General features: G+C 38.5%; 1 protein-coding gene across 2 annotated transcripts; it reads left to right on the plus strand.

Annotated features, from left to right (window-relative positions):
• The first annotated feature begins 1,562 nt into the window (after positions 1–1,562).
• LOC578404 (putative serine protease F56F10.1) lies at positions 1,563–18,417 on the plus strand. Of its 2 annotated transcripts, XM_030981675.1 has the most exons (11): positions 1,563–1,793; positions 5,633–5,814; positions 6,390–6,526; positions 7,301–7,348; positions 7,449–7,496; positions 10,036–10,177; positions 11,205–11,319; positions 12,275–12,464; positions 15,516–15,609; positions 16,015–16,220; positions 16,982–18,417. In XM_030981675.1, the coding sequence occupies exons 1-11, from the start codon at positions 1,587–1,589 to the stop codon at positions 17,089–17,091; spliced, it is 1,479 nt and encodes a 492-aa protein (XP_030837535.1). In that variant the 5' UTR covers positions 1,563–1,586; the 3' UTR covers positions 17,092–18,417. The 2 variants fall into 2 exon arrangements, with proteins under 2 accessions (XP_030837535.1, XP_030837534.1); XM_030981674.1 differs by lacking the exon at positions 7,301–7,348 and having other exon boundaries at positions 7,401–7,496.
• The last annotated feature ends 6,076 nt before the right edge of the window (positions 18,418–24,493 follow it).

Consider the following 24,493-nt stretch of genomic DNA (forward strand, 5'->3'; position numbering starts at 1 on the left):
TGTCTGAATCATACAACTACTCAGACTTGAATACTAGTACTATTGCTACGCACGATATATGCGTAATTGTTTTGTCAAACTGGCAAATCAGAGTCTGTGTTTGAAGACTACTATGCCATCGTTTACTCGTAGAACGCGAATCGTGCACAGTAGATGCGAATACATGTACATTTCGTATGGGAAGTAGCAGAGAAATCACAAGTCCACGCGCATGCGCACATGGGGTATTTGCCCTCTCGAGTACGGAAAAAAAATTCGCGCCCCGGCTCAGCTATAATACCGTTTCCAATGCTCAAAGCATTCAAGGCTATTGCTTCCTACGTATACCGGTACTTGATTAAACACCTGGGTGGAGACAGGCAAATGTATACTTTGCAAACGGTCAGTGCTTAAAATAATGGACTTGACTATAGCTAATTACCATTCACAGTCCAGCGACACAACCCCTCCCCGTCTCTCTCTCTCTCTCTCCGACTTTGGATCACCTTAAGTTGTTTCTGCTTTAAGGGGCAATACTCCGATAGCCCAGGGAGATGTCAGTTATGTCCCTGGATAGCCCAAGCGTACTTAAAAAAAAAAAAAAATAGTCCCGAAAATTTGGTTCAGTTGGGGGCCTGGGGGGGGGGGGGGGGGGGGGGGGGTAAGGTCACCTTTTTTGGTCACCCTTTAACACTTTTTTTTTTATTTAAAAGGGGGGATCCTCCAAAACACACACTGCGTGTACGCGCCTGGCCCGGGCCCCACTCCCCACGGAGAGAGGGACAAAGATATAAATTAATGTTTAAGAGATAGCATAATTATTTGCTCTCTATTTTTCTGTAAGGCCAAACACTACTGTTTCCATGCTGGTTGACCCGTCCCCCGTCATTGTTATGCAGTAAACCAGCATTGTTATGCTAACAACGCTGAGTAGGGCCATCCCTCCGTCAGTTTCTTTTTTAAATTTTTTTTTTTTTTAAATGTGTGTTTATGATTGTAAATATATATACATATATGTTGATGTATTTTTTGAATGATGGAAAATAAATACAATACAATACAATACAATACAATACAATTCAGCGTCGAAGAGTGGATCGATGAGATTCAAGATTGGGTACGTCCCGTGGCCGGGGGGGGGGGGGGGGGGGGGGGTTGAAAATCACACATTCTGTGGAAGCATAGTAAATACAGCTCACCAATCCCAACTCAGCCTTGACATTATATTTAGTCGGATTAAATAAAAAAAAATCATGTAGGCCTATATAGTTATCATGATTTGATCCCCCGGTTTGGTCAAAGAAAATATTATGAAGCATATAGGCCTATGCTTGATTTAGCAATTCAGATTTTTTAAATTAATAAACACAGTTTGACATTGAAAATTAACCTATGTTGGCTTTTCAAGTCATAACGAGGCTCTAAAAAGACCCGCATGAATAGGGCAAAATAAACTTTGGCCGAAATACAGTTCTATGGCCCCACCATAGAGATATATACTTAATTTAGTAGTATATATCTCTATGGGCCCCACCCCTAAATCTGCGATGATAACAAGATCACGTGTTTTGATCATAATGATCACATGACATAGTCTGGATCGAAAAATGGCAAGAATCCTTCAAAGTTCTGCTGTAATTTTGGCAGTTTTGCTGCCTTTAGTGACTGGTCTTGGCTTATTTAAGCACGGAAGACCAAAACATGGAATGCTTGGAGCACCACTGGCAAAGGAGAAGTACAATCTTCCACCTGATATGTGGTTTAAACAAAAGTTGGACCATTTCAATGATGCCGATCTCCGAACATGGAATCAGGTACGTGCAACAAGCGGAAGGCTGTGGAAAGAGAACGCCCGGAGCTTCGGGGCAGGGAAGCAGCTTTCCGCTATTGCTAGTCAGCACGCTGCTAGCTGGGCCTGGGCTCGGGCTTTCCTCAGTTTTACTTTTTGGTTTGTATAATATAATCAAACAATCTATGTGTTTAAACTGATATGTAAGGGGGTCACTATAGATAATCAACATATTTCCAAATTAATATTAAACATTTAGATCTAATGTGCATATTATGCAAATTAATCTCCACCCAAGGGAAAATTCAGGGAAATACCGGTAAGTTGTATTTTCGGCCATATTTTCTTCATAAAAGTGCATGTAGCTCAGGGCTCAAATTAATTTTTTGTCCACGGGGGCTCTTCCCCCGAAAAAAGAGCCCCCGTGAGCCTTCTCACGGGGGCTCTTTTATTACTGACGGGGGCTCTTTTTTATACAAATATCCATTGAATTGGTACCTATGATACTCCTCAATTATTTGCTATTTCATCATTATCATTTCAATCAGCATTTTCCCTCTTACAAATTTACAAGCTACATAGCTGTTACTGGCCTGTGTATTTAATATATACGCATACAACACTGATCTTTATGATGTCTTTAACGTGACATATCTTCTTCTCCCCTTGCAAACGAAAAAGAAAACATGGTCATTAAAAGGGATTAAGCGACAAATAATGATTGTGATTCAAATTGATGCGAATATTTGTTTGAATAAGCACTGCTATTCACCCGAATCTTCTTTGTAAAAACAACTTTTACAAATCTCAGCCATGCTTACTGAGTTGAGACGTTCCATTCAATTTAAAATACCCATTACATAATACACTTCTCCTAATCTCAAAGTGATCTTACAGCACAGTGGCAGAATTGCATGGCTGAGATTTGTGAAAGTCGTTTTTACAAAGAAGATTCTGGTGAAAAGCATTGCTTATTCAAAAAAAATCCTTGATTATTTTTTGCATGGTCCTTTTTATTAAATAACCTTGTTTTCTGTTTTGTTTGCAGAGGGAGAAGAAGCTATGTCACGTTAAGAAATCATAAAGATCAGTTGTATTATGCGTATATACATACACCTGTATGATACCAGAACAAATGTTGATTATCAGAATGTCATTTTGGAATACCTCTATACAAATACCACATTGTCTTTAGCCCGTATCAGTATTAGTATGATCCAATATAAAGCTTTTATTCTTTATTTAATTCAGTATAATGCTTTTCCTCAAAAATAGTTTTGCTATTTTTTTAGGGTTGAGACGCTAAGAAATGGTTTCAAATGTACATTACACGAACCCTGAACCATTGCAAAATGATGGTGGTTCTCTCTCTCTCTCTCTATTTTAATCATGCATTATCAACTACATATAAAGCCGCAACCAAAAACTTAGGGTTATCTGAGATAGGTGAAAGTAAGAGTTAAAAAAAAAGTCATGCAAAACGGCGCTTCACTTCCCCCCGCCTTCTGAAAAAAAAAAAATAGATTAGTAGTCCTCCTCTCCAGAATCCCCCTCCCCCCCCCCCCCGCTTTAATATCACATTTTCACTTGGCAGCCCAAGGGGGCCGGGGGGGGGGGGGGGGGTGGGGGGGTGGGAGGAGGGGATTAAACCCCTATTTGCATTTCGTTCCCCCCGGTCATTAACAGAAATCGCCGCCCCTGATTTCACGACATTTTGGTCTTCCTCTTCTCCTCAAAAGGGACTTTTAGATTTGCGTGGACGTGGACGTGTTACGTCCTTTTAAGGCACTAGCTGGCAATCACATGTGACATCCTTTTAAGCACTGGCAGTGCCTTAAAAGGAGGTCACACGTTGCAGTCCACGTTCTCATCGTGCAAATCTAAAAGTCCCTAATATTGATTTACTGGTCGAGGTTCATTATTTGCTGACAACGAAAAACTTCTCCAGGCCATGACCATGTTTCTGCCCTTGCCCGATCGCCTCCAGCTCCAGCAGACATGGCGCGGCAGCGTGCACACGCACCGCTACTAATGGCGCAGTAGGCCTATAACCACTGCTGACGGCGGCACTGCACTGCGAGCTGAATCGGTAATAATAGGCCTACTCATAAAACGAGAAATCTTGCACACTAATCTTAGTTCCATTTCATTGGTTTAAGGTTTGAAAATTGAAACTCAATATTGTGTTAAAGTTATAACAGAAAAGATTATCTTTATTTTATAATTCCACCGGGGCGATTTTTAATTTTGCAATCGCCCCCGTGAGCAACCTGACGGGGCCGATTTTGTAGCTTACGGGGGCGAATCGCCCACCGCCCCCGTGTATTTCAGCGCTGATGTAGCTACCTGGGGTGGGGGGGGGGGGAGGGGGTGTACTCAGATTTGGTTCAGACAGGGGTGTGCCGCTGAAGCCTCGAAACCCCTACCCGTTTTTAAGGGTCATTTTAGGGGATTTTTCTCGAAGCAAAGCCCATTTTTCGCAATTTAAATTGCGAAAAAAGGGGAAAGAGGACCCATGTTTAGGGACATTTTCAAAGTATTAGAGTCTGTATAAAACTTTGCCTTTTATCAACTGGTCAGAACAGATAATGGTTGCTCTTCTACATAATATCACAGTGAGCACATATATGCCAATCGATTATATTGATACTGGTATATATACTTTATACCTTTTATACTATATATAATTTATGTAACATAATGCTAGTAATATGTATGTAAAGTAAAGAACACAATGGAAATACTAGAGCTCAAAGGAAGTACAGGTTTTTATGGTAAGTGAAAATATAATCCGATTGACATTATCAATGTCTTTTGCAGAGTATGCAACTCCATTTCCTCCTTGATTAAAAATAATCATTTCTTGAGCATGAAGAGATCAAGCACGAAAAGACATGATTAACTCATTAAAAAAAGGAAGTATGTACATATTAGTAAAATAATGTTGTGAATTTGTAATGAGTCCTTCAATGATATTAGAGAAAATCAACATTTTAAAAGAACTTTGCATGAATTCATGTTCCTTAAACAGCAGTTAAATAGATCTATACAAACATCCATGAAATAGATAAAGCAGCAGCAATCACAACCAGAAGTGTCCCGGTCAATGAATTCACCGTTCATGATTTTCTAGTTTCTTCTTCAGGTTTTAGATGTCCGGCAGTCTTTCTCCATGTCTGATTCTTAGTGTTGGGTTACCCCCTAAATACCGATAGATTGCCTGGACTATTGTTTTGCTTTTACAACCAGGCTCATTTGAAAAGGACTCAAGCAAGTTAAAGGCCCACTGTACTACTTGTAGCTACTTGCTCCCTCTATATAGAAAACAATGTCTAATCGGTGACCATTGGTCTCCCATGATCCTCTTTTTCTTATGTTAATTGAGAGCTGAGTTTATGAGATAGCCACCTGTCAGTGACCTTCCTGGGTGGTCCAGTCCCTCTAAGCCAAACTATTACAGACGGCCTTTAAATTCAGGCCTGATTAACACAATTTAAATCTTTTTTATTTTTCCTGATTTTATCCCGATTTATTTTTTCTTCCCGATTTACAAAAAAAAAAAAAAAAAAATCCAGATTTTTTTTTTTTTTTTTACTATTTTTTTTTCTTCCTTATTTTATCCTGATTTTCCCCGATCCCTCTTATTTTCTCTATTCTTCCCTATTTTCTTACTCAAAAGGGGGGAATGTTGTTAGATGCCATTTTTCCTCGCGAATCCTCTTTTTTTTTTTTTACTCAAGGGGGGTGTGGTTGAGGGGAAAACAAAAAACCTATTTTTTTTTTAGTGCTCACTATCACCCCTGTAAATTTTACATGTTTTTTTAAATTTCTTCCTACCACCCCCCCCCCCTTTTCCTAATACAGCGCTTCTTCCTCAATGGCACATTCTACACCCCTGGAGGACCTGTGTTCCTGATGATTGGAGGGGAGGGCGAGGCAAACCCTGTCTGGATGGTGGAAGGGGCATGGATGGAGTACGCCAAGGAGATGAAGGCATTCTGTATCATGGTGGAACATCGCTTCTATGGCAAGAGCCATCCTACAGAGTAAGCTACATTGTACAGTGCATCCCAGAAAAAACGAAACCAAGAATTATTGATGTTGTATCATAACTTAATCACAACTATAATTAATAAATGACATGTATTTGTAAAGCTTAGATCCTCCTCTTTCATTTGATGCAGCTCATATGATGCATATGTCATGATGAGTGATTAAAGACAATTTGAAGAAAGGGTACCAAAAAGTAATTTGGCAAACAGTGTATCTGAATTTCAAAGAGAAAATCACATTTCTAGAAAGATCATTTTTTGCCCTTTCATATGACACCTCAATCAGGAAAAAAGATCCAGGAATAACAAAATTCTGTTTGTTTAAAGTAATGCTTGCATTTTCATAATTTTATTAAACAAATTTGTTTTCACTGGCTGCCTGCCATAGCAACAAACAACAAACTCCGTTTTGTTGATGATTAACCATGCATGAAGACTTTCGTCTTCTTTGTTGTTAGGGCTAACAACATGTGATATATGCAATCTGCATACAAAGATTTATGCATTCAATTTGATTCGCAGGAGTATGCCATATCAATCGTAATTTTATATTTTTTGATGATTTTCAGGAACATGAGCGTAGATAACTTGCAATACCTGAGCAGTGAACAGGCCTTAGCTGACCTGGCTCACTTTCGGACGGTCATAGGTCAACAGTTAAAATTCGACACCAATAAATGGATCTCATTTGGAGGATCGTACCCAGGTAGGTCCAGTTCTTTCATTTTGATGTAAAAAAAGTGGGGGTTTGGTGAGAAAGATGGCATCATCTGCCTTTGTGGAGAGGAGCACACTTTGCAACATCTCCTAGCCTGCCCATATCCACTAGATCCTTGCACCCAAGAAGATCTGGAAGCTCTCACCCCCTGTGCGATGCAATGCATCCAACACTGGATTAGGATAATTTTAATCAAGAGTGAACGTTGTGGCATAGTGACTCAAGAAGAAGAAGATTTTTATTAAGTGTGTGCAAGCTCTCAATTGCACAATGCTTCTACTGCATGAAAGAATTTAAATGAAGTTGTAGATTTAAAAAGGAACTACCCTTTACCAAGTGCAAAATAAGATTTGATCAGCAGCTCAAAACTTAATTATTCTGTTATGGTAATACACTACACATTTGTACATAGATGTAGAACATTTGCAATATTTTATTTAGTTCACATTACCAAATTCTTGAGAGGTTTGTGAAACATGATCTTTCTGCAAAGTTCCAATTGATTAAGCTCATCTTTTTTTCAACTAGTACCATAAAAGAATTTTCAAAGGAGTATGCAACATTCCTTCGTCTTAATATAGTATGAATACAATGTATATGCCTTGTAACTTAAAGACTGTCCCCCTCATTTTACATGTTTTAATTTTGTATATTTGTTGTAGGTTCCCTATCAGCCTGGTTCAGACTCAAGTACCCTCATCTAGTGGTCGGAGCCATTGCAACCAGTGCACCTGTTTTAATGGTTCTATCTATTTGTTGTAGGTTCCTTGTCAGCCTGGTTCAGACTAAAGTACCCTCATCTAGTGGTCGGGGCCATTGCAACCAGTGCACCTGTTTTAATGATTCTATCTATTTGTTGTAGGTTCCCTATCGGCCTGGTTCAGACTCAAGTACCCTCACCTAGTGGTAGGGGCCATTGCAACCAGTGCACCCGTTCAGGCTCAACTTGATTTCCCAGGTAAGCTTATTTCATCAGAACTGTGATTAGCACTATTCTTGCTATCGCCAAAAACCTAAAATGCCCAGGGCCCTGTCTTACAAAGAGTTGCGATTGATTTGGATCAATCGCAACTCTTTGTAAGACAAAGTTTGCAATCTCCTTTCTCTTATGTACATAGTTGCCTCTTGGACGTAATCGCGAGCTACACCCAGGACTAACATACTTCCGCTGTATGGCGGCGCAAGCATGGTACATGTATTATTCATGCGCAATGTACTTGCATGGAGAGTTTTTAATGTCATGATAATAACAGGTCCATTTATATAGCGCTGCTACTATCTGAATAAATTCTACTGTGCTTAATACAAGGTATCATATTATTACCGTGGCTGTAGCTGACCTGCCATGAGGCGCTAAAGCATTCAAGGAATTTCTTCCTACCAGGTACCCATTTACTCCACCTGGGTGGAAGGTGGCAAATGTAGATTAATGTCTTGCCAAAGGACATCAGTGCTGCAGCGGAACTCGAACGACGAACCATGTGTTTCCAATCCAGCGACCTATCCACTAGAAATCTACGTTATTATATAATAATTATTTATTAATTTCATGCTGAGTCAATGCGATCATAATGAATATAAAAGCGTTGAAGTTATACTTTATTTAAATGGGCAAATCCTGCGTGATATACATCTTGGTGCCTTTCAGATGTTTTGCATTTTTCAGGACAAGTTCTCTATCAGCGTAATACAAAAATCAAGCCTTTATTGGGTCTAGGCCTGATAGCGGCCGCAACGCAATGAACTCTTTGGTATTTTATTCCTTTGATCTGACCGAACTCTAGCTTAAAGGCCCACTGCACTACTTGTAGCTACTTGCACCCTCTTACAACAAACAATGCCTAATCGGTGACCATTGGTCCCCCATGATCCTCTTTTTCTTATGTTAACTGAGAGCTGAGTTGATGAGATAACCACCTGTCCAGTGACCTTGCAGGGCGCTCTAATCCCTCCTGTAAACTATGGCAGATAAGCTTTAAGATGAGACTTATAAAATTCCTCTAACACCTTGGGCACATTCTCCGCTCCATTATCAGGTTCCTTCTTTGGAATTCCTTAAAACACCAACTTTTCTCTACACATACATGTATGTGCTTAGTCTATAATCTCCTCCTTCAATTTCACTCTATCTTCCACTTGCTTTTTCATACTCGGAATGGTATCATTTTTCAAATGTCATTTGCGTTGTAGTTGACCGAAGTAATAACTTCAGCTATTTTGGCTTAAAACTGCTTAGTTTCTGTAGTGATTCTGCTTTCTAGTCCTCAAATTTCTATCTAGACTTTGTTCCAAATTTTTTCTGACTGAGCATCAAGCATTTGCCAAATGGAAGGTAAAAGCTTTGACTCCTGCGAGCTGCCGCGTTGGTCCTTCCTTAATGGCCCATCCGCGCCAGAGCGTTGGCGAGCTCTCTTGGGATGTGCCATATTATTGCACGTGGTATATTGTGGAAATGGACGGAGAGGAGAGGAGAGGAGCGGCGCAGCGCGAATCGGAGAACGTCCTTACTCTACGACTCTACGGCGGTCCTTACTCTACTGTTAGATTGCCATCGTCCATTTGCTTGAGGATATGATCTGTCAGGCTCCATTCAAAGCCAGAGCCGCTGTGAAGCAACCTGTGCTTGTAAATGACCCCCCTGTCAAGGTTAACACATTATTAAATTCAATTGCAAAAGAAATAGAACAAACTGTACAAAGGTAAATATATGTACTACATTTAGAAGTTAAAAAGAAAATAGTAAAAAAAAAAAGAAGAAGAAGAAAACCGACCATTAACTAGATCAGGTATCAACCATGTATATATATGCACACACCCACAATCACATACAAACACACGAGAGCAATACAACAACAAAAGGGAAGAGGCGGGAATGAGAAAGAGAAGGAAGGGTCTACTCATTCAAGAATGACATTGCTTTACAAATGTAACGTTTGAATAGAGTTAATTTGATTAGTCAGGTGGTGCAATCGCCCAGAGTCTCCATGGCAATCCTCGACAAGCCAGCTGCAGTACGTTTGCTTGGCAGCTCTAATAAGATATGTCGTATAGTTTCATTAAAGGGGGTGTAGCTTGGCAAATACTGGTTAATGCCATCTACGTCTTCTTTTGGACAACTGCACGTAAACGAATGGACTTGATTAACGGTAGTCAGTGACTTAATCTCTACATGGTCAGCGTTTGTTAAACAGACCAAAGTTCTCCTCAAACTTCAGTTTTTCGGATATGTTGCACGCACGTGATTGCTGCGGTCACGTCGTCCATAGTCGTATTATATCCGATTGGCCCCAGAGTCAGGCCAGGGGAAAGACACTTAGTCTCGTCAGGCTACACTCCCTTTAATTTATTATCCCCATGTGCCATTATTTTCTTTTCTACATACTCAAAATGTGTGTCTTCTTTGTAGTGCACAGTCTGGTCTATTTGCTAATTCATATAATACCACCTTAAGTGCATGCCTTAACATAATTTTCTCCCCGTTCTCCTCTCCTTTATAGAGTATTTGACCGTGGTGCGTGACTCCCTAGCAACCAGTCGAGTGGGGTCAAAGTGCAATGATGCTATCCAGGCTGCTACACATGACATTGAGAGTCTCATGATGCACATGACGGGATGGGAGGCCCTCGCTAAAATCTTCAAGTAAAAAAAAAAAAATTGTTATATAGTTTACCGTACCACACTATTTATTTGATAGCTAGGGCATTGTATTAAAGGTATAGACCAGTTTTGGAAACGCCCCCCTCTGAAAAAATGAAATGGAAGCTCTTATTACCAATCATATGAAAGAATATATTTTGAATAGTACATGATAAAACAAATTTTGCCGGGTATATCGATTCGGCCTGGATAGTTATCGTGTAGTCCCATATACTGTATTTCTGTGTACAGTGCTTGATTCCAGAACCTTGCAGTACACACCAATACTTATATGCTAGATGATCAATCTTTTCTGATCGATTCCACAACGTTTCTTTCACAATGCACTCGCATGGCCGGAACTGGTCTATACCTTTAACCTTTCTATATGTTTATCTTTGGTTTGATCTGTGTACTTGGTGCTTGCCGGGTTATTTGATTCATATGAGTCACGTTTGATGAGACTTTATCACTCAAAGATTTAAAAAAAAACATATAATGGAAAAGTAGATGGATGGATAGATAGACACATAATAATAATATTCCGCTTTTATATAGCGCTTGATACAAATGTCTCTAAGAGCTTTAGAGATATATTATTAATACATATTAGGATTAATTAAGCATACATGACTATTATAGACAGGTGGATTTTTATGGAGAGAAGCTGCCAAGTGTAATTTTGAGCATGTTTAAATGCCCCTGAAACATGCATATATATATATATATATATATATATATATATGTGTGTGGACATTGCAATAAGATCAACTACTTTGCCTTTAGAGACAAAGGGAAAGATGGGTACCTGGCAGGAATTAATTCCTTGAAATGCTAGAGCGCTGTTATGGCAGCTAGGCTAAAGCCGGGGTAATAATAAATGCGCCCCGGAATAGAATTTCTAAATAGAGGGCTCTATAGAAGTGCCTATCATTATTGTTATTATTAAAGGCATTTTATCTGTCCCTTGGCACTGTCATGCATAAATTTTCTAATTCATATATTTTTTTTTGTTGCTTTGCTCTACTAGTCTCTGCAGTCCTCTGAATGGCACAAGTATGAATGATGTAGCAAACTTCTATGAAACTCTGGCTGGAAACTTCATGGAGACTGTACAGTATAACAAGGACAATAAAGCTTTTGAGGTATATCAACTTTCCTTACTTTTATCTGTTTTGTTAAATTAGAAAGATGACAAGATAGAGCAGTGAATCAGTCCAGATTTTGCATCAGTGTTTGTCCTGTAGGTTAGTTAATATGTCAGTAAACACCCCATGTCATATTGTATTTTGTCTTGTTTTTATATATCGAAAGTTGGAGAAAAAAAAGAAGAGCTTTAACACTCTGTGCCTCACAGGGTATCTGCATCTTGTCTTGGTTTTCACCAGGATAATGGATGCTAGTCTTATCACAAGATGGTTTCCAGAGTGCTCTAAAAGAGGAGAATTTTGTAATGTATTGTTAATAAAGTACTCCAACTACACCTTTAAACATCTATGTTTCAATACTTGTTACATTATTTCATTGTGGAAATGAGGTAGTGATATCGGCATTATTACAGTGGAGCCTCGTTATAAAGAGGTCTGTGAGACCATGAAAATTACCTTGTTATATGAGGAATCTTGTTGTATTAGGGTAAAAAACAAGAATATAAATAGCTGGGACCAGCAAAATCACCATGTTATAACAAATACCTTGTTATATCACTGCCCTCCAAATCAATCGCAATTCCTCCAATCAATCACAAGTTTGCAGTCTCCTATCTCTTATGTAGTTGGGATTGATATAAATTGCAAATAAGTTGCGATTGATATCAACTCTTTGTGAGACGGGGGCCCAGAGCTCTTTATATTAATGAGGTTCCAATGTACTATGTTTCATAACGGTTTATTTGTTTGCTTTTTTTTTTGCAGGGTGGAAGTAACAACACACCATCGATACTCTGTGTGACATCATGGCCAAACAAAAAACAAATTGTTAGGACCAGCAAAATCACCTTGTAATAACAGATATCTTGTTATATCAGGGCTCTTTATAATAACGTTCCACTGTTTCATAATCGTTTATTTATTTGTTTGCTTTTATGTTTTTTTTTTGCAGGGTGGAAGTAACAACATCACCATCGACACACTGTGTGACATCATGGCTAATGATTCAATAGGCACGGAGCTTTCACGTTACGCCGCTGTGAGTGCGCTGTTGAGCGATGGAGAATGCGTCGATGCGTCGTACGATAAGATGATTGCTGACCTGAGGGAGACCTCCTGGAAGAGCGAGGCTAGCGCAGGAGGTACGGACCAAGGGAGGTGTTTCACAAAACTTGTCATCAGTGACTAATGACAGTTTTTGTTATAAGCTACTGAAATCCTTGCTTCTGATTGGTTATCAGCAGATTTGTCACTGATTTTTGTCATTTGTCATTGAAAAAAGGCTTTGAGAAACGGGTCCCAGGATTGTGAAATCCTCTGTTGTGTTTAATGTCAGTCATTTTCAAGCAATAAACAGCCGTATTGAATCAGCATTTGTCTAAAATTAAACAGGAAGAGGGAATAATAACTGGGTGAAATTTTTCTAACAAAAATGAGGTTTGTGAAGAATCTGTGCCTGTAAGAATGACAAATGATTATCTCATCTACTATATTCAATGAATCATATCTGTACAATACATAGTTGAAGGAAATGCAACCTTGATAGCAAACTACTCTAGGGGAAAGCAGAAAAATCAGAGAAGTAGACTCATGAAATTTTGAATAAAATCCTTTGAAAAGTAAGAAAGTTATGAATTTATGAAACTTGCAATCACAATATGTATGGGCTCTTCAAATTGGCTGAATTTGTAATGTTTCTGTGATGTAGTGGTGGAAAACAAATTTCCCATTTGTTCCAACACATAAAATGACTAAAATTATGCAAAGCCATTGTGTTGCATGAAGCAAGCCTTCTGGTAATGGATGCCTATTGGTTTGTGCAAAATTGCATGAGTGACAAACGAGCTACCATGCAGACTGCAGAGAGGCAAGGAAAGCAACTGAAGTGTTAAAGATAAAGACCAGTTCTGGTCATGTGATTGCATTGTGAAAGAAACGTTAAGGAATCAATCAGAAAAGGTTGTTCATCTAGCATATAAGTATTGGTGTGTACTGCAAGATTCTGGAATCATCAAAATGATAAGAAATTTGACCCAGTCTTGGTAAAGTTACAAGCACTGTACACAGAAAGATGTATATGGGACTACGCACACGTGCGCATAAGAAATTTGACCCAGTCTTGGTAAAGTTACAAGCACTGTACACAGAAAGATGTATATGGGACTACGCACACGTGCGCGACACATGCGTTATATCTATCATGTCCAATTAGATAAACTAATTTACCAAATATATCAATAAGTAGGCAGCTTCTCAGCAAAATTTGTATCATCACGTATTAGTCAAAACATATTCTTTCACATGATTGGTAATAAGAGCTTGCATTTCATTTTTTGAGAGGGGGGGGGGGCGTTTCCAAAACTGGTCTTTACCTTTAATATGTGACCCGGCACCACAAAACCAACAAAAAGTCGCAACCAGCGATTCTCCGTAATCAGCTAAAATGTCAATTTAGGTGAAAAAAATAGATTTTTGTTTTTTTGCATTTTCTGAAAGAGTGGTCTTTTCTGTACCTAGTATCAAAATTTGGAAGTCTAAAACATAGTAGAAGATGTGTTTTAAACGGTTTTTCTAGACCACTTTTTTTCGCACAGCCTTCGGTCTCTTCCAAAATTTGATCACTTTTCCCGAGCGAAATTATCGTAGTCCGGAAATGGTCAGTCGTTGCTAACGGGTCGTGCTACGCGGGCTGTGATTGGTCCGTTATAGCAATCAGTGCGGTGCGCCATTTTGTTTGTATCCGCTTTCACATCCGAGTTCCAGATTTGCGTTCGTCTTATATTCTCCGTTAACGACTTCGAGTCGCTTGAGTTGTTGCATTTTCAAACTTGTGATAAAGGATGAGAAAGAGTTGTTGCATTTTAAACTTGTGATACACGATGAGAAAGAGTTGTTGCATTTTTAAACTTGTGATAAAGGATGAGAAAGAGTTGTTGCATTTTAAACTTGTGATACAGGATGAGAAAGAGTTGTTGCATTTTCAAACTTGTGATAAAGGATGAGAAAGAGTTGTTGCATTTTCAAACTTGTGATAAAGGATGAGAAAGAGTTGTTGCATTTTTAAACTTGTGATAAAGGATGAGAAAGAGTTGTTGCATTTTAAACTTGTGATACAGGATGAGAAAGAGTTGTTGCATTTTCAACTTGTGATAAAGGATGAGAGAGAGTTGTTGCATTTTTAAACTTGTGATACAGGATGAGAAAGAGTTGTGACATTCCCTAAATAATTTTGTTTTCATTTCTGTGCTTCCAAATTTATTCTCCCATAAGAGTTTTGAAATCAAGTTCTTATTGTAAACACACATTCACACTCTTGATATCATCATTTTGCTTACAGCTATCATAATTCTCCCCCTTCTTTTCCCTCTCTGTCTCTCTCTCTCATTCTTTCTATTTTTCGTTATTCTATGTTGGTGTCTTTACTGTGTGTCTCCTGCCTTTCTTTATTTTTATACCACTTTCTGGCTGGTATTTATGAATTGCTTCCATTAATTATCATCAGGATGGCTACTGGAAATGAAAGAGTAAGTCATAGTAAAAATACTTTGAACCTCCTGTGAGAAAGAAAACAGTATGGGAATTAAGTATAAAGCAAGTTCATAATGTGGTTACAAATAATTGCCCAGATGTATACAAAACAAGATAGGTGACAAGCAGTGTTATGTAAGGGGGAACAAAAAGACTCCGGGTCCACCATGAATAGGCATTGTCTAGTGCAGGTGTCTCGGCACTATGTTGCAGTTCACTTAATCTGTCCAATTACAACTCTATACATTTACAACATAATAACTTTTGAAAGACTTAAGTCCACACATTGAAACCTCAGAAACATAATGAACAGACTATGTTTGACCATCAGGCCAAATTTCAGCCTAATCTGAAAATCTCTTCATAGTGGTTGCTATGGCCTTTTGATTCACCCTTCTATTGATTTCCCTGTGGTTTGCTTGCTCCGCATGCTTGAATAGCCCCAAACTTTAAAGCTCTCTTTCTCACAATTTAATACCAGTAACCTCCCTCACCAGCTCTTTTCATTCACTAAATTGAAAGGGTTAGGAAGCTTCAATTTGGACAAGTAATATACCATTTTAATGAGGAGAACTTCTTCTTTCATAATCAGATGAAATCAGGAAAATAATTTTTGCGACTTTTTGTTGGTTTTGTGGTGCCGGGTCACATATTCTCTTTTACAGGTAGGCAGTGGACTTATCAGACATGTACAGAGTTTGGGTTCTATCAAACGACAGATACTGATCACCAGCCGTTTGGACGACACTTTCCTCTCAGGTAAATTGAAGAATGTGATTGAATCAGTGTGATTTGATATATTTTAAACCTGAAATTAGGAACCCCCAAAAGAGGAAGAAATAGTAGAATAAAAAGGGAGAAATCAGAGAGATGGTAGTCTTCATTGACCATCCAAGATATTTTTGGAATGAATTTATAAGTTCCCTGTATACACATATTCTAGAGACAATGTTTGCTTCAGCAGGAGTGGAGATGGTGCACACACTGTGTTCGGGCTTGATATGAATGTGTTGATCAATGTGATGAAAACACTCTGTAGTGCAGTAATGCATACACAGTAAATTCAATGAAATGCTTTCAAAATTACAGTTGTTTGTTAATTCTGTTATTGTTTTTTTAATTGTTTTTATGTTGTTCTTTTCTGACGTTCTTTTCTGACCTCAGTCTCTCCATTCAGATGTGTGAGGATATCTACGGCAAGCAGTTCAACAAGACGACCAACCAAGCCGGCGTAAACTTCACTAATACAAACTACGGTGGAAGGGACATTGTAGCGTTCAACATTGTTTTCCCCAATGGATCCATTGACCCTTGGCATGCCTTGGGGATCACCAAGTCTACTGACATGTACACAGCAATCTTTATAAAAGGTATGTAATGTTTTCGGGTTGTCCGTCCGTCCGTACGTACGTATGTACGTCCGTACGTCCCGTTCTTGTGATCGCGTTATCTCAAGAACCAATTGACGGATTCCCGCCAAACTTGGGTCATGTATGTATCTTACAGAGCCAATGAACTGATTAGATTTTGGGGTCGCGAGATCTTAGGTCAAAGGTCACACGACTCATTATGTATGCAAAAAAAGCTTATGATCGCGTTATCTCAAGAACCCATGGATGGATTCCCGCCAAACTTGGGTCATGTATGTATCTTGCAGAGCCAATGAACTGATTCGACTTTGGGGTCGCAAGGTCAAAAGTCAAAGGTCACAGGGCTCATTATGTATGCAAAATTAGCTCGCTTCTGTTTTGGTTTGTAAAATTGCTCCATGGCGGAGGCATCATTTTTGACTGCGCGTGGTCGAAGGTCCATCTAGTTTCATGAAGGATACGATTCCTCAGGTAGCGTCAAAATTCATTTGGGAATTATAAATCAGTTACTTGATTAGTCAACAAGTGGAAATGGTGGTGGTGATGATGATGGTGACGATGATGATGATGGTGACGATGATGATGATGGTTATGATGATGGTGATGATGGTGGTGATGATGATGATGTGGATGGTGGAGATGATGATAATGGTGATGATGATGATGATGATGATGATGATGATGGCGATGATGATGATGTTGATGACGATGATGTTTTATCTATATTAATTATTCCCTTTCTTGTCTTTCATTGATGACAGGGACTGCTCACTGTGCCAATATGTACCCTGCATCGCCGGATGATCCAGCTGAGCTCACTCAGGCTAGGACCCAAATCAGAGATACCATACAGAAGTGGCTCTCACAATAGCATCCAATCATCCAGGGTGCAGCTGCTGCTGTGGCTTAGGCCCATTTCTTCCATATTATGTACTGATCATGCACTGAGAGGGGATAGGAAAGCAGCGACTGTACCAAATGTTTTACATTACCGATAAGAATGGGTTTACCAATTATAATTGGATTAATGAACATGTAATGTGATAAATCTAAGAATTGATGAGGTTGGAATTATTCCTACTGAAATTTGGTGTGTGTGAGGCTGAGATTGTGGTACTATTGGAGGGACTAAATTATTTAAAAATAGAGGTTGGAGTGTGTTATAAAATCCAACATTATACCAAGATAATTAATGAAATGAAATACATATGAATGTGATCCATGAAATACGCATCTTGTCTTGAAATATCACATCAAAACATACACTTTCGGATGGGTATTTTCAATCACGCAAGATCATTATGTTTTAATGGGATTTCATTAGTAAGAAATATTGGTTTATGTTATGTTTTTGCATGAGCAGTAAAGTCTCATCAATGCAAAATTACACATCTATTTCCTTACTGTACATCGCATTAATTACGGGAAGTATAGTTCAATGTACTTCTTTGCTTCCCGTTCATCGTATATTTCTGGATTTAATATGTTCATGTAAATATGATGCAAGTTGCTCATGAAGTACTTAATATTTCATTTTCATGTTTTTGTGAAATGATAATCAAAGTTTGTAGTATCAGTCATGCGTAATGTACTTTGATTGTTGTAATACCGGGTAATTTTATATACTGACAGTGTACAACGACCACATACCACTTTAGGATCTTATTAAAGCCATGAACTGTACAGAATCACCATTATAGCCCAATTTTTTACCTATATGTTCCACAAAGCCTGAAAATCTTGGTTCCGGTATGTGCAATTTTGCCCTGCAATTCAGATCAATCTAAGCAGTAAGAAAGAAAACTAAACATGCCCACTCTATAGGTCCAGATAATTATCGAGGTAGACTCCCCCTTTTATACAGTACTCAGTGATGTTTGTTCTCTTTTGATATATCTAGCAAAAATATTTTTAAAGGTATATTTTAGCATTATACATGTATACTCCTTGTGTGTACTTATATGACATTAGAGGTTTGAAACTATATGCACATGTGCATAATTTGACTGTTACATGTATACTTTCATGTTCTATTCTGGAAAAGAGCAGCAAAGCTGTTATTCCAAAGTTGTGAAGCGAGTATGATGATCATCTTGTTGCCTTTATGCATCTTTATTGTAACTGTCTTTATTATTGTGATTTAATATGTGTTAAAGGGAAAGTCCACCCCCAAAATAAGTTTGTTTGGATAGAGGCAGAATAATAAGAAAATCAGGTGAGTGAAAGTTTGAGCAAATTCTGAATGAAAATAAGAAAGTTATGAATTATTGAAGTTGTGATCAATCATATACAAATTGGCAACTCTGTGACTTATTATACGAGCTCTCCTTCATTTGCTTTGTGCATAATATTCCATAAAATCATGTTTTCTTCGTTATTGATGACGGAATATATATTTGTTCCTTGCAGGGGGAGTATAGAAACATATTTGCAATTATTATATTTAGGGTGCATGTATGGTTGAAATTTTTCTTGAGGGAAAATGAAAATTTTAGATTTTTTTAGTACTGAGCAAATGGAAGTTGAGCTCGCATGATACGTCATGGAGTTGCCAATTTGTGTTTGATTGATCACAACTTCAAAAATCCTAACTTCCTTATTTTTAATCGGAATTTGCTCAAACTTTCACTGACTTGTTTCTCTCATTTTTCTACTCCTATTAAAACTAACTTAATTTCAGGGTGGACTTCCCCTTTAAGTCATAATTTGACAATCAAAAGACGCGACTCTTTAGTTGTTCAATTTTCAGTTAGCTATCAACATTATACGTTTGTGTGTATCGATGACCAGCTTGTTCTGAACATTATGAGAGGTCATCTTTATTGTATGTAAAAATGTGTCGTCTCAAAATCTTGCTGAATATATTTTTTTTACATGATGAAGTATTAAACTGAGGAAGATGCAATTACAGTAAATATATTTGATACAAATAAAGATATTGACTTTGAAGATATAATTCTTTGTATATTTTTTTGTTTTATTTACATTTTTCTTTATACAATGTACAAAATATACAGACCATGGCATAATTGAGCTCAACTAATATGTGACCAATTCCAATCGTTATACCATGACATTTCAAGAGAGTTTTTGATTTTTCAATAAAGAATATTAGATATTTTATTAAAATTCACAAATTAATGATATAATGATATGATGAGGCACGTCACGTTTTTAGGATTACCTATCGACCGTTAATCATATTTATACAATATGGTTTGTTATCAGTGAAATGACGTAGAGGGCAATTTATTGGTCATTCTGTAAAGAGGCTGTTTGAAATTCAATATTCAAAGTTTGATGAATGGTCGATAGGAAAGTCAACTGTTGTGAAAGTACCTCATATTGGTTTGTATATATCATATCATTAATAACTTTCATAATTTGTAACTTTTTATTAAAATGTTGATAATATTCTCTTTTTTTTCTTCTTTTCAAAATAGAAATTTCTCTGGAAATGGAAAAGAATACATGAAATAAACTTCTGAAATGAAAGAGAAATTAAATAATGACATGATTTTTATTTATTCATTTCATTGGAAAACAAAAGTAATTTGTATGGGATTAATCTCAGTTTTAACCTGGACTGAACTTAAGTCACTAGACTTAATTTAGTCAGGTTATTACACTTACAGTGAACACCTAAATTATTCATATCCTTTAATACCAAGTTTTGTAAATTTCAAGTATGTGAAAAATTGATTCGTCCCAATTTACGTTTCTTGTTAATGTGACATCAGAGTATTAAAAAATGCCCAAATTCGGCCAGTCCACTTTTCATTTTTAGTTAAAAAAAAAAAAAAAAAAAATTGAGCAAAAAAAGGACAGAAAGTTCATCAGTTCAGAGTAGCTTTGAAGTGAAACATCTTGTTAATCACATATAAAGAACGATGCCGTAATACAAAGTGCATAATCTGCCATATTGTTCTACGTACACTTGTCAGAGTCAATTTTATTTTTTCTTTAAAAAAATGACTTTGAAACACAATTACATCCAAATTACATTTATATACAAAAAGGTCCTTGTCATGATATAAACATCCAAATATTCATTTTACTTCGTATGTCTCGTTGAAGAGACTACATGAGATCCCGCCTTCGCGCATGCGCACACAGTCGTCTTCGCAAGCTAAGCTAATGGAAAATTAAAACTTTCATCGCACATTTTTACTTCATTTTCATTGGAAATCATCAGTTTTTTTGTAAACGTAGTTTACTGGACTTTTTAAACGTTTTTTGGGACGTTTCTCATCAGGTTAGACGTTGTCTAGGCCTCCCACTTTCGTTTTTTGAAACGATTCAGGAATATTGTGTTCGCAAGTGAGTCGTGATTTTCACGGACTCAGCTATGTCTTTGCACACAGCAGATTTTGCGTCGTGCATGTCGGGGGAGTTAGCCGACACTGGACCACTCGTCCCGCCTAGTGAATCTAAGAGCGTGCGAGGAAAAAAGAAGGAAGTCAAGAAAAGGACTTTGCTAAAATCAGATATCCCGTCGGGGAGTCGATCGAGTGCTATGAAGCCTAAATCTCGAGACCTCCGGATGAAGCCAACATTGACGAAAACGTGGAAGTTTCTGCCATGGAACTTTGCATGAACAAAATGGAAGCCATGCTGGCTCGGGTAGTGGCGGCCATCCCTGGCCCCGCTCAAACCCAAAGCGGACATTTTTCAGACGAGTCAGCAGATTTAGAGGACGTTGGATCAGATCACGAGGGGGAGCAATACACACCGGAAACGTGTGTGCCAAACATCGCAGCTAAGTTTGCTGTCCCCACTGGAGTTGGGGAACCAGTGGATGAGGAAATTGCTAATTCTGCCTCATACTTGATAATGAACAGATTGGAGGACAAGGTCCTTTCGGATACGTCGGCTAAATACTTGCCTCCAAGTAACTGTGAATTTTTAGACACCCCAAAAGTTAACTCAGCAATCTGGGACAATCTTTCTCAACGTTCTCGTATTCGGGATTTGAAGCTTCAAAGAGTCCAAAGGTCTTTGACCAGAGGACTGTCAGCATTTGCGCAGTCTCTCTCATCCCAAACAATTACGGAAACACAACAAGACTCCTTGGCATTGATTTGCAATGCCAACTATGAATTGAACAGCCTGAGAAAGGAGTTTATCAAGCCAGAGATGAACGAGGCTTACAGCCATCTATGCAAACCGTCGGCCCCAGTCACGAAGTATCTCTTTGGAGATGAACTGGGGAAGCGTATGAAAGACCTCAAGGAGGAGCAACGGGCCGGGGCGGTAAAACAAGACAAGCCCGCTTATCGTTCACACCAACGATACCACCCTTACAAACCCCAGAATTTTTCGAAATTCCAAGACGCGGGATGGACTTCATTCGCCGGCCCGAGCAAGCAGAGTTTTCAGAAACCTTCTTACCAGCGTTCAAGTTCTTTCCGCCAGCCTTTTTTAGGCCAGGGGCGGGGACGGGGAAAACCACCCGCTCAACGAAATCAGCAACAGCACAGCCGACAAGGCCAGAGGAAGTAGCTGCCATCATACCCGACGAGGTAGGTGGAATATTTTCTTGTTCTAGATCTAGATCTAGTCCCAATTCGATTAAAGATTTGAATAGTGACCCTCCTGTGGGAGGTCGACTGAGGCTTTTCTACCATAAATGGCGTGATATTACATCAGATCCCTTTATCTTAGAGGCGGTCAGAGGTTACAAAATTGAATTCAATCAGGTTACACAAACCCTGCAGGGGACTAAACCTTTTATCCTTCATAAAAGGAATAAATCAGAAACCGAGATCATTAGTAAGGAAATAGCTAAACTTCTCGATAAAGAAGTGATCGAACCATGCGCTCGACAGCAGGGTGATTTCTTATCTAATGTTTTCACTGTACCAAAGAAAAATGGTAGTATGCGTTTGATTCTCGATCTTTCAAGATTGAATCTGAATCTTATGACCCAACATTTCAAAATGGAAAGCATACATACAGCAACTTATTTGCTGACCCAGAATTGTTATTTAGCCTCAGTCGATCTACAGGATGCTTATTATTCGGTCCCAATCAGCAAGAACTCCAGGAAATTCTTGAGATTCATATGGCAAGACAAATGCTGGCAATTTAAAGCATTACCTAATGGTTTGAGCACGGCACCAAGGCTATTCACTAAGATTTTGAAACCAGTGTTTGCCCATTTACGACAATTGGGACATACAGTTATTGGCTATCTGGATGATACATTAATTGTGGGTGAATCTAAGAGACAGGTAGAATTGGCAATTCATAATACTACAGAAATTCTCAGTGAATTGGGGTTCAAAGTTCATCCTGATAAATCAGTGCTGGAGCCACAGCAAGAGCTCCGATTTCTCAGGTTCATTCTGAATACTAGTAATATGACAATCGGCCTACCAGAGGAGAAGATCCAAGACATATCTGGGATCTGTCGGGACTTATTACACATGAAATCCCCGTCTATCAGACACGTAGCTCGAGTCATCGGGAAACTCGTAGCCACTTTTCCAGCGATGCAATTTGGTCCCTTGTTTTACCGCAGTCTAGAGAAAGACAAGACAGTAGCCCTGAAGGTAAACAAGGGACACTTTGATAGACATATGAACCTCTCTGACAAATCAAAACTTGAAATGTTATGGTGGACCAAATTATCTAGTAGGGCCCCATCACCCATTAGAAGAGAAAGTCCTACCCTTGAAATCCGTACAGATGCGAGCGGAGCTGGATGGGGGGCAACCAACATGCAAGTTGAAACAGGGGGTAGATGGAATGAGAGTAAATTGGTCAGAGCAAAGAACGACGAAATAAACTACCTGGAAACGTTGGCAGTAGGATTAGGTTTGAAGTCGTTCTGCTCTGACTTACGTGATGCCCACGTGCTTGTAAGATCAGACAACGTTACAGCTGTCACTTACTTGAATTGTATGGGCGGCTCCAAATCACTTGCCTGTAACAAAGTAGCACACGAGATATGGGAATGGTGCATTGACAGGGACATTTGGATTAGTGTAGCTCACTTACCAGGCCGAGAAAATACAGAAGCTGATCGAAAGTCACGCAAATTTAATGACAGAACCGAATGGATGCTTAATAGAGAAGATTTCCATAAGGTAGTTTCCTTTTTTGGACTGCCTGAGATTGACCTGTTTGCATCTAGATTAAATGCACAGTTGAGTAGGTATGTCTCTTGGCTACCAGACCCTAACGCAGAATCAGTGGATGCTTTCTCACTGAACTGGCGAGAATTCAATTTCTATGCATTTCCCCCCTTCTGCCTCATACCCAAATGCCTCCAAAAGATTAGAATGGATAAGGCAAAAGGACTGCTAGTTGTCCCAAATTGGCCAACTCAAGCATGGTTCCCTTGCATTAAGGCGATGATGAAAGGGGAACCACTACTTTTAAAGAGAAAGGTCAGCCTTCTCACTCAACCTGTTTCTAATGTACCGCACCCCTTACATGAACGTCTTGATCTTCTTTGTTCAGATTATGCGGGGATCCTTTAATCAACATGGACTAAGTACAGAAACAGTGGACATTCTCACAGCATCATGGAGATCTATTAGGACCAATTATTTTCCTAATAATGATAAATGATGCTTGTTTTAACTCAGAAGTACCATACTTCAAGTATGTAGACGATCTGACATTAGTTGAAAGTCGTACATTATCACAACCATCTAAATTACCAAATACTTTATCTGATTTTTATCAATGGTCTCTTCGTAATAACATGACTCTTAATCCATCGAAATGTCATTGTATGTTTATCTCTTTTTCTAAGAATATAGCTGATCAGAGACCTTTGTTTATTGGGGATGAGTGCTTAAACAGTGTACAAAAAGCAAAAATTTTAGGAATAACTGTGCAGTCCGATTTGAAATGGGACAGTCATATCTCAGACCTTTTATGCCGTGCTAATAAAAAACTTTTCATGCTTCGTATTCTCAAAACATACAGATTACCTTTCTGTGATCTAGTAACAATTTACAAGGGATATATTCGCCCAATATTGGATTATGGAGTACCTGTTTTCAACGGAAACCTCACCCAAAGTCATATCTTAAGTTTGGAACGAATCCAGAAAAGAGCATGTAGGACCATACTAGGTGATCAATATATTAATTATGACAAAGCTCTTGAAGTGTGTTCTTTGCAGACCCTGTCAGATAGACGCAAACAATTATGCACTAATTTTGCTTCATCTCTTGTCAACAACCCACTTTGTAAACATTGGTTACCTGTTAACAATAATGTAGATTATTCACTGCGAAGAAGGACCAAGTATCGTC

Source organism: Strongylocentrotus purpuratus, unplaced genomic scaffold, assembly GCF_000002235.5.
Source record: "Strongylocentrotus purpuratus isolate Spur 01 unplaced genomic scaffold, Spur_5.0 spur5_scaffold_12, whole genome shotgun sequence".
NCBI lineage: Eukaryota > Metazoa > Echinodermata > Echinoidea > Camarodonta > Strongylocentrotidae > Strongylocentrotus > Strongylocentrotus purpuratus.